Source organism: Lates calcarifer, linkage group LG6 (genome assembly GCF_001640805.2).
Source record: "Lates calcarifer isolate ASB-BC8 linkage group LG6, TLL_Latcal_v3, whole genome shotgun sequence".
Classification (NCBI taxonomy): Eukaryota; Metazoa; Chordata; class Actinopteri; family Centropomidae; genus Lates; species Lates calcarifer.
The window spans coordinates 1,664,589-1,686,793 of NC_066838.1; the positions used below are offsets into that span (position 1 = coordinate 1,664,589).

At 40.5% G+C, this 22,205-nt stretch overlaps 1 protein-coding gene across 1 annotated transcript; it reads left to right on the forward strand.

Annotated features, from left to right (window-relative positions):
- Positions 1–113: 113 nt before the first annotated feature.
- si:ch211-251b21.1 (uncharacterized protein LOC571720 homolog) lies at positions 114–9,344 on the forward strand. Its single transcript, XM_018701609.2, has 10 exons — positions 114–264; positions 462–536; positions 3,619–3,650; positions 5,276–5,455; positions 5,956–6,179; positions 6,719–6,816; positions 7,261–7,478; positions 7,643–7,862; positions 8,488–8,738; positions 8,816–9,344. Exons 2-10 carry the CDS (start codon positions 473–475, stop codon positions 8,912–8,914), a joined length of 1,386 nt encoding a protein of 461 aa, XP_018557125.1. The 5' UTR covers positions 114–264; positions 462–472; the 3' UTR covers positions 8,915–9,344.
- Positions 9,345–22,205: the final 12,861 nt, after the last annotated feature.

A 22,205-nucleotide genomic window follows, 5' to 3' on the forward strand; every position in this document is an offset into this window, starting at 1 on the left:
AAACACTTATGCAATACAATACATCTGGCTTCAATAATTTGATATCATCTCTCTTAAGGCTCAGTCACGGGTTTATTCTTCCTTTGTGGCTGTATCTCCTCCCTCCCTGTACTCCCCCATATAAACCCCCACTACATTCTGCTGCACACAGACCTCCACACTGGCCATTTGCAAGACTTGTTGTGAATTCCTGAAACATTTTTCTGGAGTTTTCCCTCCTGTTAAGTCAAAGTTTTCATCTGCACTGCACCTGACATAACTGAGGTAAGGAAACTCTTGCTAAATAGAATACTGTGACTTATTTTTTCCACACATACAGTGTTTTTTTAGTATCCTTCTATAGTAGAGTATAACGTAATCAAGCTTATCTAACTGAAAATGTTATGCTCATGGTTAGATGACATCTGAAATTAGGGCCAATACCTATGTTTAAAGAAATGTCTAATTCATGTCATTTTTAGGTTGTGGCAACATGAAAGGCAGCACTTCTTTAGTCCTCTGTGTGGTAGCTGTGACTGCATGGCTATTCACTTCAGGTAAGACTAATACACACAACATGGCACTGCAACACATGGTGAAATGTGATTCATTTAGATCAAGGTCATGAAACATTCTGTCATGATTCATGTTTTTGTTGCAGATCATAGTCTTCATTTATTAGCCACTACGTGATGTGCTGGAACACATGAAAAACCCAATCAGGGCAAAACACCACATTTTTTACTGCAGTAATAAGTGTTGTTTTTGCCAAAGAGATATCCAAAGTTGTTGAACTATTTTAACTTCCTGCCTTGAAGTGGTCAAAAAAGAATATCAGGCTTGCTATGTGGTGCCTTTGTTCCCCTAAGGCCACGTGGATCTGTTTGAACAAACACAGTGGCCACTGTTTTTTTGTTATTTTAGTTCTGCAGAGTTTTCCTTGAAGCATGACTGCTGCAAGATTGTGTTAGAAGAAACAATACCAGTGACTTCAAATTCAGTGACCAGAGCCAAAGAACAATGTGCCCCTATTCAGTACTGTACAATATGCAGTTTGTATGCCTGAAATTAGCAATCAACCCAATCAGCATTAACCTGTAAGTCAGTAATGATGTGAAATGATAGATTAACAAGCTAACTTAATTCTGATGTTGATTTATGTGCACTGTGCCAAATAAGTAAAAAAAATGTTTTTTTTACTAAGTTCAAAATGTAACTAAGTCTGTTATTAGCATGTGGCAAAACTGTGTCACACATTACTGAGTGGTTTTCATCTGCATGATGTCAACTTTTAATGCTTATACCACAGCATTGTTGCTATCTTTATACTTGTGATCTGTATAGTAAGAGATTTGGGGGTGGGGCTGATTATTTCAAACCAGTGTCCCTTGGAGTTCACAATGGACACGCACCTCCTGATTTACTTCCAAATGGAAAAGTCCAGTGTCAGTGCAAGAAGCAGTGTCTCCTTTATGTAGCAAAAGCAGAAAGTAAAGGTGTAGAGGTTACTTTTCAGGTCAAGGTTTGTATTCTGCCAAAGAACTGCAATTACTATTTTGCTTAATTAATTAAAAACACACACACAACATTTCTGTAAACTTAACCATGCACAAATATATATGTTGGGGGGGCTAGACAGTGTATGGTTGATGTGCAGATTTGAGGAGGTAGATAAAAATGCTAATTATGCTAATCAGCACATTCATGACGTCATTGTGATGTATTTGCATTCCGCAAATTCAGTGTTGGCCAGTGCCCTTTATTTGCTTCTGTCCTCTGTGCTCACATACCCAGTATTTTAATACACCAGAATTCCCATTGAAGCTGTTCTCATGTACGTTTTTCTGTTTCTGTTGTCAGACAATAGAACAAATCTGACATAGTGAATATAAGGTGGCCCATTAAGGCTATATGTGAACCAGCATCACTTCCAAGACATTTCCAAGCTGCTGCTCTGCATGCTGAAATCCATTCTTTATGTGAAACAATAGTCATCATTGTTTCTTCGAGCTCTAGTTCAGCTGGGGCTGTTCTGTGTGGAATTTCTATGTTCTGTGTGGGTTCTCTCTGGGTACTCCAGCTTCCTCCCATAGTCCAAAGACATGCAGGTTAGGTTAACTGTGACTCTAAATAACCTGTAGGTGTGAATGTGAGTGTGAATGGTTGTTTGTCTATATGTGTTGGTCCTGCAATTGACTGGTGATCTGCACGGGGTGTACCCTGCCTCTCAGCCAATGACAGCTGGAATAGACTCCATCACCCCCACAACCCTTAACGGATAAGTGGAGTAAATAATGGATGGATGGATGTTTCTTTTATCAATGACCATTCCAGCCTTTTACTCATACAGTCACTATCATCATAATTGCAACTTGCCAAATTTGCAAATTAACAACATATCCTCATTACGTTAATAGATGTTTTCCTCAAAACTTCACTATTTGGTATTTGGATTTTTTATATAATATTTTCTATTTTAAGTTTAATTTATACTTTATACTGTTTCTGTCAAACATTTTTATGAGTCAACGTACACCACAAAAGCTCTGGGCTCTGCCCATTAAAGTTTCACTCAGCCAATGACATAATGTCCTCCTCCAGTACAGCACTGTCTCTGCATACTGTCTGCAGAGTTAATGTTCAGCCCTGTGCCAGCCAGCTCTGGCTGACCTATGAGATGGGGTCACGCCCCCAAACCATTCTTCACACTTGACTCTTTCCCCACTAGCCCTGCTGGACTGCTGGAGTCCTATCAAAGCACAGAGGGGACATCATCCACTGTGGCAGCATCCCATTTCTCACCAGTAGAGGGGCTACCGCCTTGCTGTGGTCCAGAAAGCACTGTGATAAATCAATTAACCATGTGGGGGAGGACTCTGAACTGACAGGCATCTCCGCAGATTCTAGGTCCTGCCATCTTCTCTAGAGGAGGCTGATGGGGTGTCATGGGCTTTATATGACCCAACCGGGCCTGCCTTTGTTATTGTATGCAGTTATGAAGAACTTGCACCACTGGCATCTCTGCTTAACCCACCCCCCCGTCTCCCCACCCCCTTCTCTGATTGACCCTGGCAGGGCATGTTAGGGCCTGTTGGACATGCTGCAAATGCCATTGGTCACAGTTACAGCAAAAGGAAAACAACTCTGAGTGTCATGGGTAATGTCAGAATATGGGGTGGGGAGTTCAAAAACAACAGCAGAAGACATCCTTAAGGACAGGCCCCCTCTTTGCTCTCCCCATTTATGCCCCCCCCACCTTTCCCACAACACCACTACCACCACCACCCTCCCTCCCCGTTGTACCTTGCAACTGTCCACTCACTATGGAGCCCTTTTCTCAGATCTCCTGAAAAACAGCCGGGCAACAAGACTATCATTGTCCTCTGCTGGCTGTTTGGCTTATTTACTGCTGTGGCAGTGAGAAAAATTCATGAAGGGGACTAAAAGCAACAATATGCTTCATTAGGCTTTCAGAGGCCGCTCTGCACATAAGCTTGTAGACATGAAAACCAAACCACTAATCAGCCAAAGAAGTGGCTTAGGCTAAATAATCTCATCTTTGTGCTAATGCTTGATCATGTTGACTTGCCTCATTACAGGAATCCAGAATTTATTGTGGTGCTTGTTTTTCCATTCTAGATGCCAAGGAGTTATCCATCACCACTATAAAGGTATTGTTTCTTTGTGCTGCTCTTTAGAGTAGAATACCAAGGTGGCAGTGGCCTTGTGCAGCTATGAAACCTTGGTTCACAACACTATATTACCCAAAGTTTGTAGTTTTCCCATCATATCTATCAGTAATAAATAAATAACATCTTAGCCAGATTTTCCTTTTTAAACAATCATCCTATGCAATTAAGCAGTTGGGGGCAGTATATTAGCATGAGGTAAGGTAACCAGCACATTCTGAACAAACCCTAATAACAATGAAAAGTTTTAATGAGAAACTAACAGAGGTTGTGGCTGTCATGACTTAAACTGCTCTGACTGAAATATAAACATAACAGTAACCTTGTCAGCCCCCCCCACACCAAATTTACACCATACTGTGATTTGCCCCCTAGCAGATCAACTTATTAATCCACAAAGTAAAAAGCACAAAGTAACAGTTTAGTGTGCTGACAACACCACTCACACACAGCTTCTTGATTTTTACAGTTTGACTTCTGAGTCCAACTTTCACCTCCTGAACCAACCATTACCATTATTACCAATACATTAGGTGTGCTCACTTTCACTTACCCAAATAAAGTGGTTTAGATGATCTGGATAAACTGTTGGTTTATTTACAACCCATCTGATTGTCTGACCATTTGTGTTTCTTATTCTGGCTGAGTTATTTTGTAGCTCACTGTGTTACCAGATCTCAACAACTTTGGTGGGTATTCCAAGTTGTATGCTGCAAAAACTGCCATCTTATTGAGTCCTTTCTGTCAAATGAAACAATTTTCTAGTTGAGTGAGGCAACCTGCTCCCTGTTACCTAAATCAACTTGTTTTTCAAGAAATATGAATCTGCATCTTAAAACAAGAACCTCAGGAAATTAATCAGGAATAAACAGAAATATTCCTACTGACCTGAGCAACTGTATCTCTTGTTTTAAGAAAAGCATACTTTAAGGACTCATATTGAAAATTTATTCTGGTGTAAAAGACAGAATTATCCTTTCAGTGGGTAGAAGGACATGAGAGGGACATAAAAAGCTCTACTTTGATGCATTTGCAGTTCAGTTCTTTGTATGATTATGCAGAAAGTTTGAAAGTAACAACCTTTCTAGGTATTTCTGTTTCAGTTAATTGAAAATTCAGCCTTCGTGTAGTCATCTGCTGAATGTAGATTTGAACTTGAACCTGATTTGGCACCCTTAGACTGCTACCTCTTCCCCAAAATGAAGATGGAGCTAAGGATGGTCACAGTTTTGACAGTGATGATGATATCATCACTATTGTGGACTGTTTTCACAGACAGTGGTGACTTGCAATTTTCAATTAACCAAATCAGAAATACCACAAAAGTTAACTTCAAACTCTCATAATCACTCAAAGAGTTGATTACACATCTTGAGATTTTTTTGTAACTAAATCACCATGTTGCACTAATGAAAACATGAGTTATAAGATTTTCATTCAAAAGCAGTAGCCTGATTGGTATCTGATATTGATACCCTCCTTTTTAAAGTATATATCCTGTACATTTTTGAAGCATATCACCTTTGCTGCTGCCTCAGCCTCTCCACAGTGATCCCTCACACTCCCCTTTAGAAATCAGGTTATTTGTTATCTACTTGTTTCTTCAGCAAGACCCTTACACCATGAGCAAAGGCTCTGAGCTGGAGGGCTACTGCATCGACCTAATCTCTGAGCTGTCCAAGAAGCTGGGTTTCAAGTACAAACTGCACCTGGTGAAGGACAACCGCTACGGATCCATGGACTCCAGCGGCAACTGGAATGGCATGATTGGTGAGATCATCAGGGGGGTAAGTCAGAGACTGTAACTTTACTGACTTAAAATGTAACACAGTCACTACATGTACAGCATGTACAGTGAATAGTGTGATTTTCTATTATGTAAAATAATGCTCTATGGTTGTTGGTTTTGCAACCATGTGCCTGTTTTCAGGTCTCAAAATTCTATTGACCAAATATTAGAGAGCTGACACATTGTCATGTTAATTTGAGTATATTGATATTTCTTTTAGTATATTTCTAATCTTATGACCAGTAAAGAAACTCAAAATTTATCAAAAGTATATCCTTAGGCCTGCATATCTTTACCATGTGGGGTCCAGGAACAGATGCTGTATTCAAGCACTGTCAGACTGGTTATTAAAATAACAGTAAACTACAACTATAGGTGTAATGGTCTTATCGACGATAACAGTAGCAATGATATCAGCACCAGATATCATTTATAACCCTAATAATACTAATAATAATGTTTTGTGTGTATGCTATGTGTGCCTATATTGTCCATCAGGAGGCTGACCTGGCTGTGGCCTCGCTGACCCTCACTGCAGTCAGAGAGCAGTTTGTGGACATGACCACCCCGTTCATGCAAACAGGAATTGGCTTCATCCTGCACAAAGACTTGGCCTCTGAAGAGAGCACTTTCAGCCTGCTGTCACCCTTTTCCACCGACACGTGGGTTGGCATCCTCATCGCATTCCTGCTAACAGGTCTCTGCATATTCCTGGTGGGCAGGTAGGTGCACGCTTCAAAACATTCCTGTAAAAAACGGTTGGCTGATATTACATCTATATCCACAGTAACTACCAGGACACAGAGGTCATGTCCTTAGTACTGTTTCTAGGAAAAAGGCATATAAAGGCATGAGAAGGAATTACAAGCATCCCTCCCCAGAATATGACTGGGGCCCAGGAATGATCATCTGTATGAAGTGACGGTTGTTATTTCTTGTTGAAAAATATTACTAAGTGGTCAAAATAGAACTAACAGGTACAATAATACAACAAACTGAGTAATATTATATTCAGTCTGGGTACCATGGCCTGGTGTAGGAAGGGTAGGGGCCTTTTCCATTCAGTATCTGTGTACAGAGGCACACATCCACACCTCCACGTACTGATGTATATTACAAAATTTTATATAATTCAGTTATCATAATTTATAACAACACATTTGATTTCTTGTCAGTAAATTATACTTCAGCAAAAAGACACATACATATGAATCTTGCTGCTTTAACAGTGCTGGTTATGAGGATTTTTATTTTTCTGAAGGATCAGTCCCACTGAATGGGCTGAGCCAGATGTGGAGGAGCACAGTTTCACGTTGCTGCACAGCTTCTGGTACATCACAGGAGCTCTCACCCTGCAAGGTAACCCTGCAGTCAGCTAAATGGAACCACAGGCACAGAAACACACACACTCCTGCTGGCCGCTTCTTTCTATACTGTACACTCTGTTAGAATAAATACATTGCATTGCAACCTGAATATTGCACAGTATGTTACAATGCTTTGACAAATGTTTCACAATATGAAACATTCCTTTTGTGGTTTTGGCAAACTGAATCATAAAAACTGAGCCAGAGCAATCATAAAATAATACTGTATACTGACATCAAACAAAATTCAGGATGGTGATCATCATCAGTAAACCCAATCTTCATTGTTTTAAACTGAGCATGAATTTAAATAATTATTACATTTTAACTTTTAAAAGCAATGGGTTGCTTGGGTTTCCATCCAAAATGCAGCCCTGTTCACTGGATACTTCATTCTGCAATAGCAGCCATTTGACTGCTGTCTGTATCCTCTCAGGTGCTGGTCCTCACCCTAAAGCCCTGTCTGGACGTCTAGTCAGCGCCATCTGGTGGCTGTTTGCTGTCATGCTGCTGGCCTGCTACTTTGGCAACTTCAACTCCATGTTGCACTCCAACAGCAAACATGTTTCTATCAAGAGCTTTGAAGATCTTGCGAACCAGGATGTGATCAATTATGGCACAGTTGATGCTGGATCCACCATGCTTTTCTTTAAGGCACGTCCAGCAGCTCCTAACTAACTAGGGGTTTACAGTTGTTAGAGCTGGTCTGAGACAAGTTGATACACTGATTGAACAACGTGCAGTCCTGATATCTTGTACACCTGTTTAGAGCACATGAAAGGATTAAGATTTTTTTTTTTCATGCTTTTTTCCTCCAGAATTCCAACAACCCTGTATACCGGCGTATCTACCAGAACATGGAACGTAAGAAGAGCTACGTGTCCAACATGGAGGAAGGTATTCGACGTGCCCAGGAGGGAAACTTTGCCTTCATTGGTGAGGCAGTGTCCTTGGACTTGACTGTGGCGCGCTACTGTAAATTGATCCGATCACAGGAGGTCATTGCTATGAGAGCCTACTCCATCGCAGCACCTCTTGGTGAGTCCTTTGGCCCTGTCCAGATGCTTTCTATTGTCTGGAGAGGCAAGTTGCTTTTTAATGGCACTTAAAGCAACACTATGTACCTTTTTTGTACAGCAGCCTCTGCAGCCAAAAGTGGTAATTACAGGATATTGGTGCATTGAATTCTGTTGGACTCCAGTCTGAGCAATTACAGGTACTGGAAGCAGTGTAGGGCCATTGAGTTTTGACCACTCAGTTCTGCACTTCTTGTAGAACATTGTAGCCTATCAACCCAAGTTACATAGAGCAAGAACAGGCATTCAGGGCACAGGATGGGAATGGAGGAATCACCCTGCTTCCTGTTACAAGTCAGTGTACTGCCAAAATTAAATCAAAATTTAAATATTTTGAGTAAAAATAGCTGCATAATGTTGCTTTAACAAAATTCCTCACCACTGAAATTGTGATGTACTTTTAATTAGACTGTACTAATACTCTTGGAGTAATATGGGAGTAAATCCCTGTAGCAGGTTCAGTTGGTGGAAGGCCTAAAACCAGAATAGTGGAGGCTGTTAGGGCAACAGGTTAATGTTCATTGTTTTGGAGTGAGATGCTCAGCAGTCTCTTTGTTTTCTCACACCACCTCTCTTTGCTCCACCAGGTTCCCCGCTGGTCAAAAACCTAACCATGGCCATCCTCCAGCTCAGTGAGTCTGGTGAACTTACATACCTGCGGGACAAGTGGTGGGCCAGCAGCTGCGTGGGTGCTGATGCGGACCACACCTCCGAAGCTCTACAGCCCCACCATCTGAGAGGCCTCTTCCTCCTTCTGGGTCTAGGACTTGCTGTCGGGGTACTGCTGGCCCTGCTGGAGCTCTTGTCCAGGGCCCGAACTCAAGCTAAGGATGGCAAGGTAGGGAAGAGTATTACAAGATGTAATTACATCATGGACTAACTTAATTCCTTACTTTTTCTTCTTTACTTTCACAGAAATCATGCTGCTCTGTGTTGACAGCAGAGCTGAACCGGAGGTTTGGCAGCGGAGGGGAGAGTGCAGAACAAGACAACTCAGACAAAAGCAAAGCCTAAAGAAATAATCTACACATTAGCTTTTGATAAGATAGTGTCAGAGATGAGAATAAGCCAAGAGCCTCTGCTCCATTCCATCGATACTAGCTTTTTCTGTGTTTTTGTAGTGACAGCCACATGTTGTGTGGTCATTCAGTGTGTTTTGTACTCTTCCAGAAAAGCTGGGTGACCACGTAGAGTGCTATCAACTAGTAGTTACAGCAGATTAGGCAACAAACCAAGGGACATAGAGCTTCAAACTACATGTACACCATATACTATACTGTACTATACTAATCACTCTGACTTAACTGTTTAATGATGTTGCATGTTGTCAGATACCCATGTCCCACTCCTAACTAACATGCATACATCTCTTCTAGAGCATTGATAGTCTTATAATAGTTGCTGTTTGCTTGTATTTTTCAAATAAAGTCCCCAATATCTCAAACGCTCTTTTATTGCAAAGTATACACTGCATCTTTATTTGTCATGGTGGAAAATTATATTTGGAAATTGTTAGGTCTTTCTCTGTAAATATAATAGCCTAAAGAGTATGGACTAGACCTGCTCTATATGAAAAGTACCTTGATATAACTTCTGTTGTGATTCAGTGCTATATAAATAAAATTGAATTGAATTGAATTGACCACAAAATCCAGGTAATCAATCAGTCCCTATCACTTGATAGGGAAGCCACTGTACATACTGTTGAGAAGACAAAATGAATGTTAGATCCAGGATAGCTGTATTTTAACAAAGCAAAGAGTGACTGCAATATACTGAGAAGCAGAGAAGATGATTATGCTGCAGGAGTTCTTTTAAAAGTTTGTATGATCATTTTGGTGTGAACATGTATCACTACTTAAGGGAAGAGAAAATTATTTTTCTCAGCAAACAATTAATGCATATCATCACATAACCAAACTAGGCAGACATGCAACTCACCACTATATGACGCAAGGTAACACAACCTTTAAAAAAAAGCTATGAGGGGACTGCTATGAATGCATGAATGAAAGTACCAGGCTTTTGCTAAAAATGAGCCCTTCTCCACCTCAGGAACCTGGGTCCAGAGGGCAGAATAGTGAAGTGTTGGTTAATTGAGTGTGTGATGCCCTGTGCTATTGTGTTTGCAATATATGTGGAGGCCTCACAATTGAGCTTTTGGAGTTTGGGTGTGGGGAGATCTATTATCTTGGGAGCAGTGTTGATGATGCATGAGAGTTTTGCCTTTTTGTGACAAAGAGGATGTTAAAGAAACAGGTGGAGCAGTAGAGTAAAATGGGTTGAACAGTGCTTGAGTACAGCCTTAAAAGGAAGTGGGAGAGTGACATAGAGTCCTTTTAGTTTCTGGATTACCAGTAATCTTTGATAACACCTTTCCTGAATGTCCTTTGTGTGCTGGTCAAAGCTGAACTCATTGTCCCATTGTTATAACACAATGGGGCACTAACGAATTCGAAACTAACTTTTCTACCAACGACTGTCACCCTAACGACTGTCGTTGGCACATGGAGCACAAAGGATCCATGACATCATCAGTCTTGTGAAAGCCCTCACAGAGGTTAAATACCTGGGTCTCCACACCAAACTTTAGTTGGACCAGTCCCAGCCTGGTCAGATGCGTGCAGGTACTGAAGAAGCCTCTTGGATGAGAGGTGAAACGTCTTCCTAGACAGCAACTAAGTCCAGTTGCGTTTAAATTTCCTTGAGATAACTATGTCCTGGATGAATGGGAATATTCACAGGCTCATTGTCCAACGAGAGTCCAAGATATTTGAAGCTGTCAATCATTTCAACTGTTTGGTTGTTGATGAGGATGGGGTACTAAGGTGACGGCGCCCTTATTACTAGGTCCTCTGTTTCCCTGACATTGAGGTAGAGGTGGTGAAGTGAGCAGGCCATGTTGAGATAGTCTGGAACAAAATGGTTGTTGTAAGAAGAGGAAGAATGGCAGTGTCATCAGAGTATTAGAGGTAGGTGGTGGTGGCTGTGGGGGTAGTACATCATAGATGTACAGTGTATAGAGAAATGGGCTCAGCACACAACCCTGCAGTGCACCAGTGTTGATGGTGAGTGCAGGGCCTACCAGACCCCTTTGCCCTATATGTCACTTAGGATATTGCCTAGGACATGAATCAGATGGAGGAGGTGGTGGGGGTGCCCCTCTTGGTCCTGTAGGCAAATTGGAGTGGGTCCAATTGTTGATCAACAATTGGCAGGATAGTGTGTAGCAGCTGCTTCTCCAGGCACTTCATTAGTATGGATGTGAGGGGAGCAGGGTGGTAGTGATTGAGTTCTGTGGGTTGAGATTTTCTGGGCACAGAGATTGTTGTTAGTTTTCCAGAGGATGGATATTGTGGCAGACCAGTATGATTCACAGAAGAATGAGTTAAGGTTTGGCTAGAGTTCCATGGTACAGGACTTGAGCACCCTTGATCACCTCTGACAATGTACATCCTCGTTAACACATTCTTCCATGTAGTCCTGGATGTTGAAGCAACAGAAAAATTTGTTCAGTTTACTAATGAAAAGTTTGTTGATGTTGATAGTCTGCATTTGGGTTCACACGCAAGATTGTTTAGTGTTCATGTTACTAAATGTATGCCCCAGTTTGTCTCTGCATTTCAGTTTTACTCTACAAACCTTGTTTTTGAAGACCATTGGAATGCTTTGTAACACACATGAATATCAAAAAAGCTAATGAAAAATGCAATAAAGTAATACACAATGGATAAGTGAGGCGAGTCAGTAGTTTAAAAGGAAATGTTAAAATACATAAATACATGACACACATATTAACTACAAAGTTACATTAGCATCACCAGCCACTGTTTATGGGGCCAGAGCTTGTGACATAGAGGCTTGACTGAGTAATTGTCTCTTCATGCTCTGTTCACCTTTGTGTGTGACCACTTGGAGGTGCTATTGGATTTCTATTGGTGTGAAGCTCAGTAGGGTTTGTCTCACGTCATTTCATTGATCATATTCTTCTGTACAGCAAAGAACTTAAGTAACACACACAGCCCTCTCAATATACACGCAGTAGACTCACAGTGGATGTACTGCCTTCAGTATTTAACATAGTAAATCGTTTTACTGAACACAATACATGAGTTAAAGGCTGTTGCATTTGAGGTGTAGTGCTGATATAATTCAGTAGCTGTTGACACAAGTGATGTTGTAGTAAATAACATGAAAGGTGTGCTCCAACCCCGAGTACACAAGGCTGAGTTAACATTCAGGAAAAGCAGGAGAATGCCACAGCCAGGGGGGCTCTAAAGACTCCAGATTCTATGTCAGTTTGTTTGAAGTGATTTGATTAAGTTGAAATCTGTTTAGAAATATGCGGCACTAAACTTAAGTGTGTGTGGAGGCTAAAAGCAAATTCTCTGCAGTTCTTCATCTACATACAACATCTCTCCTCACGTAGCTGCAAACTTAACAAACCTTTCACCTTTCAGCAAAGGTTGCTGCTTTGAATGAGAAATATGTGATTCATGTAGAGCAGAAAAAGTCTTTATTTGTGTGTACATATGTGTGGATGTGTGTGGGTGGCTAGGTGGGTGTGGCTTCTTATTGCTTTGCTATATTCTCTATTGGTAAATGGTAAATGGAGTGCATTTATATAACACTTCTAATCTATTGACCACTCAAAGTGCTTTACAATGTATGTCTCATTCACCAATTCACATGCATGCATTCATACACTGATGGTGCAGCATCAGGAGCAATTAGGGATTCAGTGTCTTGCTCAAGGACACTTTGACTTTTGACTTTCACTGCTAATGCCAAGGATTTGACTTGAATCCCTCTAGTAACTAAACCCCATCAACACTTTCTGTTTCACATGGATATATGTCACATTACTTAGTATGAAGATACTCTAACTTCTGTTTCACTGTGACTTTCATGTCCCTCTGTCACTTTGAGGAAGACTACAGTGAGAAATCAGTCAAGATGTTTTTAAGACTGTTTTTTAAACAGCATCTACTCTGTTCAGTGTGTGGAGAAAGACTTTTAGGCAACAGTGTCAAATTAAGAGCTGAACTTTTCAAAACAGTGGAAAAAAAAAAATGAAGTTCTATTCTGCACAAAAAACGTTGATAAAATTTTTTTAAATTAGCACATAGCCACTGCATTCTTGGAACCTCCATAGTAACTGACATTACTGTTTCTATGTTCTTTGGTACAAATGTCCTAAATGGTTGTGTGAAATGACCTGTACTTGAACCTGGTAATCAGCTTCAGGAGTCATTGATTTAGCACTGGCAGGAGAAGCTGACGGCTGAGGCTGAGGTGGCAGGGGGTGGAGGCATGAGAGAGACACAGAGGTAGAGGAGAAAAAGACCAGTATTGATTTGGTGGCAGGCAGCTCCTGACAGCTGCACTAAGCTAGCACATACTCCTCTCAGCCACAGTCTGCAGCTCAGCCGACAGGGAAGTGCCTAAGCAGATTAGACTTTATATCCCACAGATTTCCTGCCCCCCGCCTCTGCACCCCCACCATCCCATCCCCACACAAGCAAACACACTGTGTCTTTTTCCACTATTAAAAGCTTATTAAAAAATTCACCAAGTCAGTATCAGTCTCAACACTGATGTTTTTAAGGCACGAAAAAGTGTTTTTTTCTTTAATCATGTGGTCAGGATTAAATCAGGACAGGAATCTTGAAAATCTCTGAATGAAACTATTGAACTGGGTGAAATTTTGTTCCAGGTTATGTAAGTGACGAACTGGTTGGCACTGGTTGTGAAGATGGTTTAAATTTCAGTTCATCTCTTGCTTTTGTTCCCTTGCTGAAGACCAGATGGACTCCTTGTGTGAAAGAAAATTTCATTACTAGGGAGCCCATTTAAGGCAGGATATGAAGGAAAGGCAATTTACTCTTATGGATCTGAATGCACCCCTAATCCAGTGTGTGATCATCATGAAGGAGGTGGAGAAAAAAACACAGGTCACAAAATGGCTTTTTTATGCTGACTCTATTAATTTTTTTTATATCTATACATCTTGAAGTACATTACCAAGACTACACCGTTGTTGCTACTGTTACCTGTAATTTAATATACAGCACTGTACTTTGTGTGTTGATTTAGAACAGTGATTAAATAGTCACCTAAGCAACATTTGAGATGTGGCAATAATTTCAATCTGGACACCTGGGAGCCAATCATAGATGAGTGTTTCCAGTCATCACAGTATGGTAAGAATACATGCTGTGATATGAATATTTTTAGGAATGCTTATCACTTGTAAGTTGAATGAATACAAAGCTCTGATACATAAATTTGTATTGCATGTTTGGAACTTTTCTTCAATTTGTGCTGTTTTGTTGTGAAATGTTGGATATGTTGGATAAAATCACCTTTTTTTTTTAACCATGAACAACTATTTGTTTAATGTTAGATAGATATTTTATACATGACAAGGGGCCCAGCCAAAAAGGATGAGAACCATTAGTTTATTCTTTAACGTCATATCATATGTCTTTATGTTAAATAAAAATTGAATTTACATAGCTATCAAATGGATGCTGTGGAAAAAGGCACAATATTTCAAAGTACATTAGTTGAGTAAAAAAAAAAAAAGTTACTTTCCAGCACCATTTGCAGGGTCCTGGTGTTATGTATGCTGACTCACTGACATGGTTCACTTGAACATGTGATGGAGTTGTGCCTTTGTTAATGCCTTTCCTGCTATGACAAGTGGACTGGGGAAAAGGTTTGTGACTTTCACATGCACCTCTGTCACACCTGTTCCCAATCTCCTAATCAGCTCCTCAGCAGATACAGTATACATGCCAGATTGACCATGGCACATTCTGCCTTAGTTGTACAGCCAGTCTGATGATACTTGTTTCACTCAGCACATTTATCGGTCAACATACAGTATACACAGATATAGCCATACCTTTTGCTTTGTTTGCCTGTCGTGACTGACCACTTGTTCCTGATCAGTGCTTTGAATCCCTTACCTGCCACATTGAGATGCAAGCTTTACCATATATTGTAACATTGAGAAAAGGTTACTGTCATGCAGCTATGAAGCAGCTCGACTGACATGTTAATCTGAGTATGTATGAATACTGTATATTATCATCTATTGCACTGCTCACAGCAAAAGAGCAATTTTACACCATGCAATAAATAATAACATTTTGTGAGAAATAACAATTCCCGTGTTATTTTAAGATGTTTTGAAATGAAAACAGTCAAATATAAAGATCATCATAAGAAAACCTCCATATGGTCGAAGCCTAGTGTATGTTTGTGAAAAAAGCTGTGAATTAATAAATAAATGATGGACAATTAGGCAGAGGAAGTATCTGTCCCTCTCAAATAACATTTCCAGGGTATGCTTGACTTTTTAGGAGTCATCTGAAAATGATCAGCATGTAGACTCTTAATAGAGGAATTAAAAGATAAGAACAAAAAAGAAGGACAGTATACAGTACAATCTGTACAATACATACAATCTTGCTCGTTCTCTCTCTCTTTCTCTGAGCAGTGGCCTAGATTCCTCTCAGGCCGTTCTCTGCCTGTGCTGTAGCTGTAGCCTGTCGATGCGATCAGAATTAGAAATTCTAATGGACGTGTCACCACTTTGAACTGCAGGCTTCAAGAGCTTTTAGTCTGGCGCTCCCTTGGATATGCCTGGCGAAGTCTGTGCATTGATCCCTCTGAATTTGTTTGACTTTGACAGTCTCTTTTATCCCCACCACCCGCTCCATTCATTTTCTTGCGTGTTGCATCTTCTTCTCTTCTTTCCGCAGCACTCGTTTTTACTCTCTGTTTAACACAGGAGCAGCCAAAGATGTGAACACACACTCATGCACACACATCATTCACATACAGTACAAATGATGTGCAGACTTAAGCAGTTTTACTGAAGTTCAGCTCTCACTTAGTTATTCAGGGGAGGTGCCTCCTGCTTTTCAATGGACTCTCTTTGACTCAGAACTTATTAATGGACAGTTGGAATTGGAATTTCATTGCAGTTGGAATTTCACTTCTTAATGACCTCAGAATAGCATTTTTTGTTAAAATAACTATCTATGTTCTGTGTCTGATGCAATGATAATGAAGCTTTATTTCTCCTGACAGAGAATCCTGCACAGGGCAGTCAGAGGGCAGCAGTTCTGAATCTTGAAGGGATTCAGGGATTTACTCAAGGACATTTCAAAAGAGTGCATGCTTTTTCAACACTGGGGCTAGAACCAAAGATTGAAGACTGAAACCATAACTGAACCATGTCTGAAGTGTTAATAGCTGTTCCCAACAACCACACTCAAAGGTGGAAGGAAAAGCCTGGGTACGTAGAGAGGGGTGCGACATGATAAAATTAGGGAAAAGGTGGAATCACAGTGCACACAAAATGTGTCATCTATTGATTTGTGCCTCATTTTGGGGGAATACACACATCCACAAAGACTCTAAGTAGATGCCTGTCTCAGTCCAGAGTTGAAAAATACACCGACCAACACTTCTAAAGTTCTAAAGCTCTCTATTCAAATTATTTGGGGGCATTTTTCCTTTCTATTAAATAATGAAGAGAAAACAGGGAGATGGACATGCAGGATTCCCAGCTGCATTCAAAGCTAGTACATTGCAGTGACTGTGATGACATGATTTTTTACATCCCAGGTTTTTGTACATATTAAACACAGAGGATTAAACATATTAATCAGTGAGCTTTAGAGGTGTTGGCACATGTATCCATTCTGTTTCCAACTGCTTCCAGTCTCTATGCTAAACCAGTTGAACCACATCCTGGTTCCTGCTCTGTACTTCACACACAAGACTGATAATGATAAGAATAATAATAATCTTCTCAGCTTACTGTTGAGGAAAAGAGCAAATAAGCAAAACATTGAGGTTTTTGAAACTATAGTATCCAGATTCATGAATCCTGTGTACCAGTTTAATACCCGTTATCAAATTACCATAAATAAACAGCATTCCAGTTAATGTTTTGCTTTCTCCTCTGGAACAGTTCAGTTCAGTAGGAGACAAAGATGATCCAGCGCTGAACTGATATACACTGGATGTGGATTAACAGGAGGATACTGGGTGATATCTATGTATGTGTTACTCTCCATGGAAACCTTGTTTTCACAACTAATACTACTAATACTACCACGGTTGTTATGACAACTACCACAACAACAATCACTATTCATCCACTTCAGCAAGACAGAGTTCTCTGCTCAACCACCAAAAGTAGTCATTGAGAGGAAGTGTGGAGGAGGCAAAAATTAAGAACCTTAACTTTAACTTTGGACACATTATTCCAGCAGCAACAAATACTACATTTTGACTTAAAAATGTATCTTCAAAAAAATATTAGATCTTATGCATAAATGCTATAGTGCCACTAGAATGTTTTCCTGTTTTCCTCATGACTTGAATGTTTCCTCATGAACTTGTCCCACTGGTAGGTTTCATATCAGAAAAAAAAGAATCAGAAAATACTTCAGCTAGCATAATGATATGTATCAAATATATCTTACTGCACATTGTTTTTATCATCCATCTTAAATGTTTTGCGCTTGAGCATGAAAGTTCATTCTTGCTCTTAAAAACAGCAATTAGCAAAACATTCTGATCTTAAGCTGCAGTTACTTGCTTAAACCTCATTTTCATTTGCTGATGAAGACCATGCTAGCTTCCAGCTGAGCTCGACCATCAAGAACTGCTGAGGGAGACTGCATACATCGAAAGCAAGTAAGTAGACCTTAAGTACAAATTGTTTTGTGAAATCATGCTTTGTGATTTAAGATGAAGCTTTTCCACTGACCGTAGCAAACGTTTTAAAATTTATTTTGCATATCTTTCAACTTAAAGATCCATGAAACATCAGCTTTTCAGTTTGTTTTATGGTGAGTTTAGAGTTGTACTCTTGTGATCACATGGCAGGAAACATCAGACCAATTCACAGCTCTGTTCCAGGACTTAGCCTCTGTGCATATGTCTTGCGGCTGCTCTTTGGCCTCTCTCCTGTTAATACACATGTCTTACAGAGGCCCCTTGCTCTTTTCCTCAACCGCCAAACAGACTGACTGACAGCCGCGGTGGAACAACAACGAGGAGGCGCTGTTTGTTGTTGGAGCCCCTCGTGAAAGGCTGTGACAGTCTTAAGGGGATCCTGCTGACACCAGGGGCACCCCACAAGAGTGACCCTGGGAACCCCTCAATCCCCTGCCTTTCTTATTGATGTCTGCAGATGTGCCTGCCTGCATGATAATGGCCTCCACAGGGGGAGCCCCTTACAGTGCGCATCCATAAATCACACAGGGGACAGAGAGCGAATGGAACCTTCTATGTGTGTGTATGTATTTTCAAGACTTTATTTTTGGGCCTGTTTGTGTGTCTTCATATGCTTTGTGTGTGTGTGCATACCCTGCTTGAGGAGCTCCACGTTGCATTATTGATGGCCCTCAGGGAGGGATGAAAGTATGAATAGTGGCAGCAAGGGAGAGAACGGAGAGGGGGTGGGGTTGCTGGAGACACATATCAGAGTGCCTGGATGCATTTGGCAGGCCCACTATGCATTAACATCCAGATCCAGATCCAGGGACAGCTATAGGTTTCTATAGAATCTAATGCTGATAGGTGAGTTCCCCTGAGGACAATGGGGCAGCAGGTTAAGCAGGAGGAGAGGGGAATGGAGCTCTGGGATGTACACTGGCGTCATCTCCTTGGCAGGTTGTGGATGAACAGGTGGTGATAGAATAGGGTTAGACCAAGGGAGACTTACTATATTTTCTACTGTCTATAATATGATCCACTTTCAATCAAAGCTACAGACAAATTAAAGTAAAACCCTGAGTAAATGAGAAAGAAACATGAATATGGATTCTTGCATACGTGTATAAGTGGCCTGATGAGGATGAAAATAATGTGAGACGTGCTATGACCTTCACAGTCATAAGATCTTAACCTGACAAACAGCAGGCAAAGCAAATGTTAGACACTGCTACTGTGCATTGTGGGTATGCATATGCATGTGCTGTATGCGCATACAGGCAATACAGTATTCAATGTGAATGACTGATAGTGTGTGTACGCTATTAGTGTGTCAATGCAGTGCATATTCCTCTGTGTGCATGGATGTGTATGTGCTACACAGTGCTGTTCTGGCCACATGTGCACATGGAAGGTATCAGGTAGGTAGTTCTACACCTCCTGATTCGTTGGAACCTGTACAGACCTGACAAGGGTGTAAATTGTCCAGATTAGGCTTCCGGCAGCCATGGCATCTGTTGGCGCTTCATGATAATGACTGCTGTCAGCAGCATACCCCCCAGGCCCCGGTTATTGATCTTTCCTTTTATTTGTTCTGTCCCCATTGTTTTACAGCCTCCTCCCCCTCCTCCAAGCCAATCATCATTGCTTATTATGACTCCTAATGTCTGCTGCACCTGTGCTTCTCTGCTCACTGCTCATGACAGAGTGGCTGACGGTTTGCAAGTTTATCAACTCCGACTTTTCCGACTCTCTATCATACTTCATAATATAGGTCAACGTATATGAAGTTTAAGTCTAAGTTTAAGTGAAGTTTGCCAGACTGGTAACCCCATCATCACATCTGTACACTGTCTATACTGTCTGTACTGTGTGACTGAACATACATAAATTATAGGAATTTCCTAACCACAAGTACTTGGATTGTGCTTCAGCACATTCAATTCTAAATAAAATAATGGATACTGCATCAAAGTGCCAGGTCTTAGTTTTCATTTGAATAGGTTTCAGTTAGTATTGAAATAACTGTGTAGGAGACATTTTAACAGATAGTGCTCAAAGTTTAGGGGTTCAAAAGTAATTGGATATTGGACAGATACAGAAATCACCATATTTAATATTTTGTGTAAAATCCTTTGTAGTCAACAACCACCTGAAGTCTTTGACCCACAGACATCAGTGGGCAGTTTGTATCTTCCCTGGTGGTACTCTTCCAAAGCATCCCTGCAGCCACATTCAGCTCTTACTTGTTGTAGGATGTCTCTGCCTTTAGTCTGGTCTTCAGCAAGTTGAATTTACCTTTGTCAGATTGAGATCTAGTAACTGACTAGGCCAGTAGTAGATATTCCACCTCTTCACCCTGAAAAAGTAAAAAGTAGTTTAAGATCACCATCCTTCTGAATTATGAAATTTTGTCCAGTGAGTGAGTTCTGATGCATTTGGCAGAATCTGATCACACTGTGCTCCTGTAAATCTCTGAATTTTGCCTCTAGAACTTAACTGGTTTATTTCTGTATGTTTGTGTGAGCTGCAGCCTGGCCTTTCCTTTTTTTTTTTTTTTTTTTTTGGTTAGGTGTACTAGGGGTTTTGCATCTTGTGTTGCCCCCCCTGTGGTTCTGGTCATGAAGTATTTTCTTAAATGTTGACAAAGAAACATGACCACCTACATCCTGGAGAGCATTTTTGACTTGCTGTACAGTCATTAAGAGGGTTTTCTTCACCATGCAAATGATTTTCAGCAATGATTTTCATTCATAAGATTTGTTCTCCATGGTCTACCAGTTCATCTGTCATCCATTTTCTAGTCTTCCTGTGCGTACCTGCCTTTTAAGGAAGTACCCAACTGATGCCATCCACAAGGGGTGTACCTGAACACAAATATATTGTTTGCATAATGGTCCCTGAACAAATTTTTTGCTATAATATTCACCCTTCCACCATCATCACCCTGCCATGCTCCCCTGACCTGTCTCCTAGTTTACACAATTTATCACAAATATCACACCCCTCCCTCTCAGAGTCACAACTTATAATCAGTGGAATTCTTACTTATAGTGGTGATTCTGAAGGTGATATTATTACTGAATAACATATCATGACAAAAGTCAACATTTGAACATTTAAAACTGTTCAATTCTTGATGATGTCAGTTTGCCAACCTTTTGTACAGCCTTTCAAACACCATGTTACCAAATCCTGATAAGAGAAGTTTGGGTCCTTGGCAATGATATTGATTTTCAGCAACAGAAAAATACAGCAGGCTAGATCCAAAAACATCCACAGTAGGCTTCAAAAAGTCAGTTCATTCCACTTTGAAGTCTAAAGAATTGATTCACAGTGACCTGACTGTGTGGTAGAAAACCAAAAAAAATAAATAAATAAATAAATAAAAAAATTGGGTTGCCGGTTTCCTCTCAGCTTTATCATGTTTATAAATGCTCTGGAAAAAGTCTCTAAAATGATTGTTTCATGTCACAGAGTGACACTTCATAGATTGTGATTCTCACTGACAGCTACACTGTGTATCATGATGTGATGACTTCATACTGAAGCATGACACAACATGACATGACATGACACAACATGACCCATTTTGTCAGGCAGATAACTGGTATGTATACTAATAGCACTTGTACAGTGCATGCATGAGCTGAGACCTGAACAGTCTCCTGGACGCCTCTGAATACCCACATCTGATGTTGTATGCTAATCTACTAACCTTGAGGGCACCCTGACTGAAAACCACCAAGAGAGAGCAAGAAAGAGCTGTCTCCTCTGCTCGAAATGCTTTGACCCGATCTGCTGAGTTTCCAGCTTGCACTCAAGGGCTGTTAATGAGTGTGTGGAGCTCTATGAAAATTCACAGTCGGCATAGAAAAAGGGGTTTTGAAATGGTAGTTTTTCAGCATGAGGCATGGGGGATAAAGTGAATGGTCCTGATTAGACATTGAAATCTGTTTGTATATGACAGGTGGCGTATCAAAAGTAGTGGAGGGAGGTGACATCTTGGAGGTCATCCAGGACTCTATTTTGTGCTGAAGCACAACTGCAGGCAGAGAAAGAGAAGAAGACAACAGGTGACAGACAAAAGAGAAGCCCCTTAGCAGAGTGGAAAGGGAAACAAATGAAGACGCACACAACAACCTGGTAGCTTCTACATGATAAGCACTGATTTACTTGTTTCTGTGAAAGAATCTGAGTTTCTGAGTAGACATTCACATTTGAAATAGCTTTCTGAATACATTTCTCTCGGAAAATACCAATGACTTCAGGCTTCATAACAGCCTGAAGGACTTTAACATGAACAATAACAGAATGAAAGAAAGAAAGCCAGAGGAAACACTAAAATTTCATACAATCAACTGAGGTTTTATACTTGGAGTTGTTTGAATTACTTGATATCACTTTGTTTTGTTTTTTTTATAAATTAAAGGATAATTCCAGTGTGTCACAACTAAGGTCTTGAGTGGGATAGGTCCTCTTACTAGCTTCTGTGCTGAATGGAATTGGTGTGTGCTATGGATGCCAAATGATGTAAATCAAAATAGGATAAGCTGATTAC